We start from the raw sequence: 12181 nt of genomic DNA, 5'->3' as shown, positions 1-12181 counted from the left end.
GTCAGAGGTGAAGAAGGCAAATGCAATGTTAGCATTCATTTCTGGAAGACAAGAATATGAAAGAAAAAATGTAATGTTGAGTCTTTATAAAATGCTGCTGAAACCTCACTTGGAGTATTGTGAGCAGTTTTGGGCCCCTTATATAAGAAAGGATGTGCTGATATTGGAGAGAGTTCAGAGGAGCTTCAGAAATATGATTCCAGGATTGAAAGGATTGTCATAAGAGGAGTGTTTGAGGGCTCTGAGCCTCTACTCACTGGAATTCAGAAGAATGAGGGGTGACCTCATTGAAACCTATCGAATATTGAAAGGCCTCAGTAAATTGGATGTGAAGAGGGTGTTTCCTATGGTGGGGGAGGCTAACATCAGAGGAAACAGCTTCAGAATTGAGGGGTGTCCTTTTAGAATGGAGATGAGGAGGGATTTCTTTAACCACAGAATCTTAGAATTTGTTGCCACAGGCAGCTATGGAGGCCAAGTCATTGGGTATGTTTAAGGCAGAGGCTGATAGATTCTTGATTAGTCAGGGCATGAAGAGATACGGGGAGAAGGCAGGAGACTGGGGCTGAGAGGGAAAATGGAGCAGTCATGAAAAATGGTGAAGCAGACTCGTTAGGTCAAATGGCCTAATTCTGCTCCTACATCTTATGGTCTTATGGAGAGGTGTGGAGGACTATGGTGCGGGTGCAAGTAGATGGGACTGGGCAGAAGATCAAGACGACACAGTCTAGATGGACTGCAGGACCTGTTTTTGTGCTGTAGCATTTTATGACTCAATGACTCTATGACTAAAAATGACAGCAGCTCTGAGGTCTCTCCACAGGCAAAGATTCTGTCAGTATCTCAACTGCACTGGTTTGAAAACTCAGTGCAAAAAAAGAAAATCTTTGAAGTAACAAATGCCTCAGGTAAATATGGAGCAACATCCATGTAATTTTCCCAGAAAATGTTTTGCTTTGTTGCAAGAGAAGCCATAATTGCTACTCTTCAAAAACACTGGTCCCAGTGTGGTTAAATATGTGGATTATGATTTCTCCAGAAAGATTTTTGAAAAACCACCGGATTTTAAAACATTTTTTAAAATTTTAAATATCCCCACCTTAATCTTATGTATAGATTCTATTTTCTATATTCTGTTTGTAATATGTCTGAAATGGTTAAGAAGTGCGCATTTTTCCTCCTGGCTGGGTGTCCATGATAATTTTTCTGTGTGACTGACTGTTTCATGTCAGTGCAGTTTCTGCTCATCAGAGATCCCTTTAAATTGATGAATGACATCAAAAGAAGGGAAGAAAACTACACCACAGAGATTATAAAATCACTGTGGGAAGTTTCCCTCAAGGTTTATGGTGTGTGCACACTCCAGGCCAGGCTCTTCCATCTCCATAAGATCTTGCTGATGATTCAGTGTCCCAGCCACCCAGCGACGCCTGGATGATGTGCCGAATGCTTCTGTATCACAGGAGAATTCAATCCCATGCAGAACACAAAACACCTTTCTTTATTTAGCCAGCAATTCCACACAGGAGTTCAGCATGCACTCTAATTTACCACTGTTCAAGCTCTCGTTTTTAAATGAAAGAAAGGCCATTTAAGCTGTTCAGTTTCTGGAGACCAGTCAATTTAAAGTGTTTTGTGCATCAGACTCTATAAGTGTGTATTAGCATCATGAATGTACTAGTGATTCAATTTCTCTTTTCAATACTCATAGAAATCTTCGCAAAGGTTTTTTTTTTCAGATGTCTAGTGTTACTGGAACTTCTTAAACCCAGATTGGAAATCTTATGCATATCCCAGATGATTTAATGCATGCAATTAGAGCTGAAGACAGATCCCCTGCTGTATAAAGTAGTCATGTATTTATGGGCCATTGTAGGCACATTCACTGTACTCATTCAATCCCCGAACACTCTTAACATTAATTACCATGTTACAGGCTCAGATGTCAAACTGTGATGGAGTATTGCTGGGTACAGTAAGATTTGGTGGAAAGGATACCAGGACACAACCTGAGTTTAAGCTATTAGTACATTTCCACACCATTTTACACAGACAGGGTTAATCTGCTGCAGATGCTGGGGGATATTAGACAATGTGACATGCTTTCATAAACATTGTGCACTGAATAATAAACACCAATTCTGATAGGGTATCAGTTTATAATAATCCCAATTCCTTTCACAGAAACGGGGCAACTTAAATTTAAGTAATGAGATACATCCAGAGATTAAAACTAATGTCAATACCAGCGATCAGGAAATCGGTGATTGTATGTAATACACAAAAAATGCTGAAGGAACTCAGCAGGTCAGACTGTTATTCCTCCATGGAGATGAATAAACAGTCGATGTTTTGGGCCGAAACCCTTAATCAGAACTGGAAAGGAAGAGGCAGAAGCCAGAATGTGGGGGAATAGAAGGAGCTAAGCTCGCAGGTGAAAGGTGAGGAGGGAAGGAGGATGAAGCGAGAAGCTGGAAGCTGATAGGTGGAAAAGGTAAAGGACTGAATAAGAGGGAATCTGATAGGAGAGCAGAATGGACCATGGAAGAAAGGGAAGGAGGTGGGGCATCGTAAGGAGGTAACAGGCAGGTGAGGAGAAGAGAAGGGGTAAGGGGGAGGCCGGGATGGGGAATAATAAAGAGAGAAGAGGGAGGGAGAGTTATTACTGGAAGTAGAGAAATCAATGTCCATGCTGGCAGGCTGGAGGCTACCGAGAGGGGATATGAGGTGTTGCTGCTCCACCCTAAATGTTCAAATGGTTCAATGGTTCCATTTAATGTCAGGGAATGTAACAGTATACAACCTGAAACTCTTACTCTCCACAATAAAACAAAAGAACTCCAAAAGAGTAAACAAGAGAAGAACGTTAGAACCCCAAAGTCCCATCCCCCTTCCCACGCACAAGCAGCAGCAAAGCATCAACCTCCCACATCCCACACCCATTTCAGCCGAAAGTGTCAGTGCCCACCACCCGCCAAGCAACAGCAAAGCCCCCAAACAGAGCCCATGATCTGCAATCAACAAAAACAATTGTTTACCCAAAGATTCAGCATTCCGCAGGCTCTCTCTCACTAACAAGGAACAGAGAGATGTCACCCATTTCACAGCAAAAGGGGAGACCACCAAACAGTCACTGCTATGGTGTTACAGACTGCCATGTCGCTTTCTATTCTGAGATTCTTCAACTCGAGAATCGGCAGTAAACTCTCCCTACTGTCAAGAGAAAGTGAGAGAGGGAGCGGTCGCTTGCCGACTGAGACCTCCGTCAGCAGCTTGTGTCGCCATGAAATCCCGATCTTCCTTCTCTCGGAATGCCTCAGTTGGTAGCACTGGCCCAGAATCAGTCTGCACCCCAGCACCTTCCATGCCACACCTGGAGAATGTCGGAAAATGGCCGGTCAGACAGTGAGCTCCAAGAATGGGAAGCGCAGTTTGAGTGCTGTTGCAGATCAGGGACCTCCATAAAACCCCAGCCACCTTGAAAAGGGGGAAAGAGAAGTTAAAGGAAGGAATTTTAGTTGTCACAGATGAGCTCAAAGGGGCAGCCATTTGGCCTCGTTATTGATTATACTGTGAGAGTTCACCTGACTGATCCTTGGAATGGAGGTTTGTACTGTGAGCAGAGACTAAGAAGATTGGAGTTGTAAAGATACAAAGATGAGCTTTATTTGTTACATGTACATTGTTCCAGGTGAAGCCCTCTCACCGGGGCTTGTTTACAAACACAGCTCCTTAGCTAACTCTGCTAACAGCCATGTGACTCAATGATGAGACGGCCACCTTTCATAAGCAATATACATCTAGGGTCGGTATGATTTGGGGTTCAACCAAACAGGAACGTCGTGTTGTTCCAATTAAAGACACCTTGATTTGAGCAAATGCTGTGTAACTGCCACCCATACACAATTGTCAGTGGCAAGAAATAATAGATCATACACCAGCATAAAATTATAAAGGAAGTATATTTGCCAACTTCAGCTTTATCAAACAGTTAATAGGAAAAAGAAAAGAAAAAAAAACATAAAAGGGCCATTAGAGTTAAACCAGTCCAAAGTGACATAACCATTGGAGCTCACACTGGAGTATTCAGGGGATGTATCTCTGTCTCACACGCTGGACCCACAGTCTGCATGAAAGCACCCGCCACATTCCGAACTTCCCTTGAAGTCCATCTCGAACAAACTGGCTCTGTCTCATGAGTATTGGCCCTTCCTCCATGGAGCCATTCATCTGCACAAAGCACTTCTTGCAATGGGGATTCTCCTTCCAACGGCACCTTCCCTTGTCCCCTCAGCACCTGCAGTAAACCCACAGAGTCACAGGGTGAATGTACAAAATCCTCACAGACACCGGTGGGAATTGAACCCCAATTGTATACAGGTAGCGCTGTAAAGAATTGCACTGACCGCTGCACTATCATAATCTCTTGAGTTCAGACTCATTGAATTATTCAAGACTCTCATGAGCCCTGATGGTGATATTTGCATTGCCACAAGTCAGCAGTCACCCTCTCAGAACTGAGAGGGGAACTTCAGTCAACAGAGGTTGCTGAATCTTCAGAATTCTCAACCTTCAAGGGACTCAAGTGTTGAGCACATTTGGGGCATAGACTTTTTGGAAATTAAGGGAATCAATGAAAGCCAATAAGGATTGGGTGCTTACATCCATAGATCCCATAGATCCATGCACAGGTTGATAGGGTTGTTAAGAAGACCTATGGTATATTGGGCATCATTAGTCAGGAAATTGGTTTAAAGAGCCGCGAGAAAATTCTGGTTGGACCACGCTTGGAATATTGTGTTCAGTTCTGATTGCCTCATTAGGGTGTGGAATCTGTAAAGAGGGTGCAGAGAAGATTTACCAGGATGCTGCTTGGATAAGAGAGCATGGGGAAAAGTTGAGCAAATGAGGCTTTCAACCTGAGTGCAGAAGACAACAAACTGGACAAACACAGAAAGAAGTAAATAATAATAATAAACGTATAAGCAATAAATAGCGAGGACGTGAGACGAAGAGTCCTTGAAAGTGAGGCCATATGTTGTGGGAACATTTCAATGATGGGGCAAGTGAAGTTGAGTGAAGTTATCCCCTTTTGTTCAAGAACCTGATGGTTGAGGGGTAATAACCGTTCTTGAACCTAGTGGTGTGAGTCCTGAGACTCCTGTACCTTCGTCCTAATGACAGCAGCGAGGATAAAGCATGTCCTGTGTGGTGGGGGTCCCTGATGTTGGATGCCGCTTTCCTGTGACAGCATTTCATGTTTATATGCTCAATAGTTAGGAGGGCTTTACCTGTAGTGGACTGGGTTGTATCCATTAATTTTTGTAGAATTTTCCATTCAAGGGCATTGGTGTTTCCATGCCAGGCTGTGATACAGCCAGTCAATATACTCCCCACTCCACATTTATAGAAGTTTGTCAAAGTTTAAGACGTTCTGCTGAATCTTCACAATCTCCTAAGGAAGTAGAGGCACTGACGTGCTTTCTTCATAATTGCATTTATGTGCTGGGTCCAGTACAGGTCCTCTGAAATGATTATACCAAGGAATTTAAAGCTGCTGATCCTCTCCATCTCTGATCACCGATGAGGACTAGCTCATGGATCTCTAGTTTCCTCCTCTTGAAGTCAATAATAGCTTCTTGGTCTTTCCGATATTGAGTAATAGGTTATTGTTATGGCACCACTCAGCCAAATTTTTAATTTCCCTCCTATTTGCTAATTCAACACCACTTTTAATTCAACCTACTATTGTGGTATCATTGGCAAAATGGAATATGGCATTGGAGCTGTGCTTAGCTTCACTATCATAAGCATAAAGTGAGTAGAGCAGGGAGCTAAGCACACAGCCTTGTGGTGCACCCGTACTAATTAAAATTGAGGAGGAGATGTTGTCAATCTGAACTGACTGTGGTGTGCACGAGAGGATATCAAGGATCCAATTGTGCAAGGAGGTATTGTGGCCAAAGTCTTGAAGATTATTAATTAGGTTTGATAGTATTAAATGCCAATCTGTAGTTGATAAGGAGCATCCTGATGTATGCATCTTTGCTGTTCAGGTGTTCCAGGGTTGAGCGAAGAGCTGGTGCGTTGGCATCTGCTGTGGAAACCTGTTGCTTCGGTAGGCAAATTACCGAGTCACTTCTCAGGCAGGAGTTGATATGTTTCATCACCAGTCTGTCAAAACATTTCATCACTGTGGATGTAAGTGTTACTGGATAATAGTCATTGAGGCAGGTTACTATGTTCTTCATAGGCACCGGTATATGTGAAACTGCTTGAAGCAGACGGGCACCTCAGACTGCTGAAGTGAAAGGCTAAAGATGTCAGTGAACACACCAGCCAGTCGATTGGCACAGGACTTTAGTATTTGGCCAGGTACCTCATCTGGGCTATATGATTTCTGTGGGTTCACCCTCCTGAAAGATGTTGCATATCAGCCTCAGAGTCAGAATTTACAGGATTATCGGTGTCTGTGGGAATTTATGACTGTTCCCTCAGTCGAAGGTCAAAGCAAGCATCAAGGGCATTGAGCTCACCTGGAAGCAAAGATCTATGTCACTTGATTTTACTTTATAAGAGGTGATAGTATCAAGACCTGATACAACTGTCAAGTATCCTTATTGATTCAAGCAGTGTTGATGAGCAGAGGGATCTTGGGGTGCAGGTTCATAGTTCTCTGAAAGTGGCTACACAGGTTGATAGGATGGTTAAGAAGCCATATGGCATGCTTGCTTAATTAGTTGAGGCACTGAGTTCAAAGTCAGGAAATTATGTTTCAGCTTTATAAAACTCTACTTAGGCTGCATCTGGAATATTGCATACCGTTCTGATCGCCCCATTCTAGGAATGATGTCGAGAATTTTGACATGGTGCAGGAGAAGTTTACTAGGATGCTGTCTGGATTAGAGGGCATGTGCTATAACGAGAGGTTGGGCAAACTTGGGTTGTTTTCTCTGGAGCAGCGGAGGCTGAGAGGAGACCTGATAGAGCGTTATAAGATAATGAGAGGCATAGATAGAGTAGACAGACAGTATCTTTTCCTCAGGGTTGAAATGTCTAATACCAGAGGACATGCATTTGGTAATTTCAAAGGAAATGTCAGGGCTGCAAGTTTTTAAACAAAGACTGGAAGGTGCCTGGAATGCACTGCCTCAGGTAGTGGTAGAGGCAGATACATTAAGGACCCTTAACAGATGTTTAGATAGGCATACAAATGTGAGAAAAATCGGGGGGGGGGGATATTGACATGTGTAGGCATCAGTGATTTGTTTAGTTGGCTAACTGATCACTAATTTATTTGGTCAGCACAACACTGTGGGCTGAGGAGCCTGTTCCTGTGTTGTACTGTTCTGTGTTCTAACTTTACAAAGCATCCTGAATGCAATGACTCATCTCAGGACTAGTCATAGGAACATTATGATACCATATCCAATTCCACATTTTGAGGAGGTGTGAGCACAAACAATAAAGGTTTGGTCAGAAAGGTTTCTTTGAAGGAATGGTCCAAAGAAGATGAATACAGAAAGAACCACAATGATTTAGCCAAGAATAATTGAAGGAAATTACCAGCACATCTGCTCAAGGTCTCTTTGAGTAAAGTATTGGTCTTGAGAACTAGTTAATGTAAGTAAAACTAATTTGCTTCTAGTTGGATGAGGAAAGCTTTGGTGAAGAATATGGCTTGTCAGATTTATCCATCTCTGCTCAGCTTGTTTCTTGACACAGTTTATATTTGTCACCTGACCTCCAGCAGAAATCATAAATACCCCTTGCATCAAGTCACAACTTTTTCTGTCACAACACACGAACATTTTTCGCACAGTTTATTGTCTTTGAAGTAAGTGGACATATTATTGCACATAGAGGGCCCAAAGAGGGTATATAATGGTAAAGAAAACTGAAGATAGTTTACAGCAAAGTCATAGTGACCTTGGCCAATGCAAATCTGTGTCAGAGGTAATTTTCTGAGGCAGCAATGGCCAGTGTGAATTTAGCCTGAAGAAAAGATGTTCAAAGTTCAAGTTCAAAGTAAATTTATTATCAAAGTATCTATATTTGTCTATATACTACTTTGAGATTAATTTCCTTGCAGGCATTTACAAGGAAAAAAGAAATACAATAGAATTTTACAAAAAAAAGGCTTTACATTAGCAGACCAAGACTGACAAAAAACAATGTGCAAATTAGACAAGCTGGGCAAATAAAAATAATACTGAGAATAAGAATTGTAATGAGTCTGGAGGTTGTGCAATCAGTTGAGAGTAGTGGTGATGGAATACATCCAAGCTGGTCAGGAGTATGGTGGTTGTAAGGTAATAGCTGTAATAACTGTCCCTGAGCCTGGAGGTGTTGGACCTAAGGCTTCTGTATCTCTGCCCCATGGTAGTAGCAGGAAGAAGACATGGCCTGGATGGTGAGAGTCTTTGATGATGGATGCTGCTTTCTTGTGACAGCATCCATGCCAGATGTTAGACCGTACAGCAAACACTCTTTTTCTGGTGAAATGTACATCCAGCAACTAGACTGGTGTTGCACCTACAGTATCACCATCCATTCGGTGAGGTAGTTCTGTGACTGAATCGGGCAGGCGGATGATCAGTAGAGTTGGCATTTAGATTCCCAATCTCGTTTTATCTGTGGCTGGCCTGGCGCTTCCTCGGCCGCTTGCACACACCACTGAGACTGTGCTTCTTCTTGTTACAAGTGCTCTGTGTCGTGCGGCGAAGGGGTGCGAAAGCGGCGCGTTCAATGTGTCAGCCGCGCCCACGGGCAGATGGAGGACGAGTACTGTGACCGCATGTTCAAGCCCCCTGCCATACAAAGCTGCTCCGCTGCACCTTGTGAACACATCTGGATTGCAGGAGAATGGTCACAGGTAAGGCTGCAGGTGTCTGTAACACTGTGCGGGCAGTCAGGTTCTCCAAGTTCCCATGACAGTGACCCTGGTGGGTCACACTACACAGAGTCATCGAGCACTACAACATAGAAGAAGGTCCCTTCAGGCCAACTGTCCGTGCCAGCCTAGTCCTATCTACCTGCAACCTCCCTCCATCACTCTCCCACCCATGTACCTACCCAAATTTCTCTGAAATTTTACAATTGAATTCATATCTACCTCTTCCACCCTCGCTCCACCCTCTGAGTGAAGAACTCCCTCCTCAGAGTCTCCTTTAGTATTTTGCCTTTCACCCTGAATCCGTGTGCCCTCGTTCTAGTCTCGCCCAACCTGAGCGGAAAAAGCCTGCATGCATACATCCTTTCTGTACTCCTCACAATTGCATACACCTCTAGAAGACTTCCTCTCATTCCCCTGTGCTTCTGGGAATAAAGTCCGAACTTATTCAACCTTTCCCTATGTCTCAAGTCCCAGCAATATCTGTGAAAAATGTCTCTGCACTCTTTCAATCCTATTGATATCTTTCCTGTAGGTAGGTAGCCAGAACTGCATACAATACTGCAAATCTGGCCTTAACAACACCTTTTACAACTTCAACATGTCAACTCCTGTACTTAATGCATTGATTTATGAAAGCCAACATGCCAAATGCTCTCTTCATGACCCTGTCTACCCATGAGGCCACATTCAAGGGAATTCCCAGATTCCTTTGCTCTACCGCACATGCCAGTACCCTATCATTCTTTGTGTAAGTCCTACTCTGGGTTGTTCTGCCACTTTTGATGCTACCATTTTGTGGCACAGGACCTGTTATACGTTTTGGGTTTGAAAGACTTTAGAAAAAATTGATGTTATCGTGGCAAAGGATGACAGTTGGCCAGTTGACAATTGAATGTTGGGATAGCTGACCGGGTCTATAACCATTTACACTATCCTCCTTTGGTCCTTTGAATGATGAGCATTGCAAAGTATGGGACTATTCTACACCCATATCGTGGATATGGAGCCTGATCAACAGTTGGCCTCATATCTTCTATTTTTATTTCAGATTTCCAGCATCTGTAGCATTTTGCTTTTCAGTTTTTATTCAGTTTTTTTTTTCTATTTTAGCCTGCTAACAAAACCAAGTCCAAAAATGAATTCCACTTTGTGTATTACTCACAAAGTGATGGAGGAACTCGACAATTCAGGCAGCATCTATGGAGGGAAATGAGCAGTTGATGTTTCAGGCTGAGACCCTTCACTAGGACAGGAACGGAAGGGCAAAGGAGCCAAGAAAAGAAGGTGATGGGAGAGAAGCAGTGCAAGCTGGTGGGTGATAGACGAATCCAAGTCTTATTCTGGCTTCTTCCCCCTTCCTTTTCAGTCCTGAAGAACAGTCAATTGTCCATTTCCTTCCATAGGTGCTGCCTGACCTGCTGAGTTCCTCCAGCATTTTGTTTGTGTTGCTCAAGATTCTTTTGTGTTCATAATTCATGTGTTATAAACTAAAGATGTGTTTGATATTTAACCACACAGTGTTCGACAAGCTGCGGGCCAGGGTATCAACGTCGGATAGTTTTCTGCAGCGAGGTCCACTCTGGGCGAGACCTTTATTCATACGGCCTGCCAACAACCTCAACGAGCCGCTGTCCAATGCCGCCGCCCCCCAGTGTTCACGAGTGCCACGTCCAGCGGTGTCATGCCTCAGCCAGCTGGCGGCTGGGAGCCTGGAGCAAGGTATTTTCCATGCAAATATGCATTCGGCATTTGCTGTTCAGTTCTCCAATACAGTAAAATGGCGAAGATGACTGTATTTAGTCAAGTGATTATTCTGACAAAGTTTGCATGAAAACTTTTAACAACTCTGTGGTGACACGCCGGCGGCTTGGACAACATCCCCGAGGGAAGGGAGAAAAGAGAACGTCCAGGGTATATGGGGTTTTTGGTTATGCTGGCTGCTTATCAAATGGTCTAGGCTAGAAAGACTCCTTTCAGAGGAAGGAGTCAGAATCACACCCCCACTGATCAAATCTGCTTCTGACATTCATTGGAATAGATACTTGTTTATAATTGTCACCACCAAGATACCGTGAAAATTGTTTCATGCAGATCAAATCACTACCTAGTGCATTGAGCTAGAGTAAGGTAAAACAATGAAAATGCAGAATGAAGTGTAAAAGCCAAAGAGAAAATGCGGAGCAGGTAAACAATAAATTGCACAATGATTATGAGGTGGATTGTGAGGCCAGGACTTAAATTTATCAGACAAGAGGCCCATTCAAGAGTCTTAGAACACTGGGGTAAGAGATGTCCTGCTTGAGCCTGGTGGTATGCACTTTCAGGCCTTTGCATCTTCTGTTCGATAGGGAAAGGAGAAGAGAGAATGTCTGGGGTTAGTTGGGTTTTCGATTTTACTGAGGCAGTGAGAAGTATCGACAGATTCCTTAGAAGGGAAACTGGTCACTGTGATATGCTGAGTTCTTCCATAACTCTCTGCAGTTTCTCGTGGTCGCGTGCAGAGCAGTTGCTACACCAAGACATTATACAGAGCGGCGCGGCAGCGTCGTGGTTACACAGCACTTTACAGTGCCAGCAACCCAGGTTCGATTCCCGCCACTATCTGGAGTTCGTACGTTCTCCCTGTAACAGCGTGGGTTTCCTCTGAGTGCTCCAGTTTCCTCCCAGAGTCCAAAGACGTACGGGTCGGTAGGTTAGTTGGTCATTGTAACTTGTCCCATGATTAGGCTAGGATTAAACCTGGGGATTGCTGGCCGGTGTGGCTCAAAGACCCGGAAGGGCCTGTTCCATGCTGCATCTCAATAAATAAATAAAAAATAAATTATACACACGGGCAGAGCGTTTTCTATGGTGCATTGATAAAAATTGGTAATGTCATTCATTGTGACCACAGCTGGAGCTGAATTTGTCAAAGAGTCATTGTATTCAGGAGAAGTGAAAGGATAGAAATTGGACAGAGACCAAGTCAAACATTTTAGAAGTAGACACAGAGCAAGATCAAGATTCACAAACCAATGACGCAGAAGGAGGCTATTCAGCCCATTGAGTGTATGCCAGCTCCCAGAGCAATTATATGTACCAGCTTATTAAGCTGCTCTCCTACAGATGCCTGTAAACAACCCCGTCACCCCAATTCTCCACCACTCATCGCAGCTGGGGCTGTGAAGTAACAAATCAGCACCTACACTGCGGTTGTTTTCAGTAGACAGTTAGCCAAACGCAGGCACATGCTTGGGACGTGGGAGGAAACGGGAGTGTCCAGGGACGAGGTGGTGAACCCACACA

General features: G+C 43.7%; 1 protein-coding gene across 2 annotated transcripts in view; it reads left to right on the top strand.

Moving 5' to 3' along the window:
• Nucleotides 1-12181, top strand: part of LOC140202786 (A disintegrin and metalloproteinase with thrombospondin motifs 20-like) — a 618104-nt gene that overhangs the window by 547509 nt on the left and 58414 nt on the right. For both annotated transcript variants that reach the window (XM_072268124.1, XM_072268123.1), the window contains 2 exons: nucleotides 8705-8875; nucleotides 10415-10615. In XM_072268124.1, coding sequence (XP_072124225.1) covers nucleotides 8705-8875; nucleotides 10415-10615 — 372 coding nt within the window. The remainder of the gene's footprint in view (nucleotides 1-8704; nucleotides 8876-10414; nucleotides 10616-12181) is intronic.

The sequence above is a fragment of the Mobula birostris genome, chromosome 9 (genome assembly GCF_030028105.1).
Source record: "Mobula birostris isolate sMobBir1 chromosome 9, sMobBir1.hap1, whole genome shotgun sequence".
Lineage (NCBI taxonomy): Eukaryota > Metazoa > Chordata > Chondrichthyes > Myliobatiformes > Myliobatidae > Mobula > Mobula birostris.
This window is presented reverse-complemented; position numbering and strand designations above follow the sequence as displayed.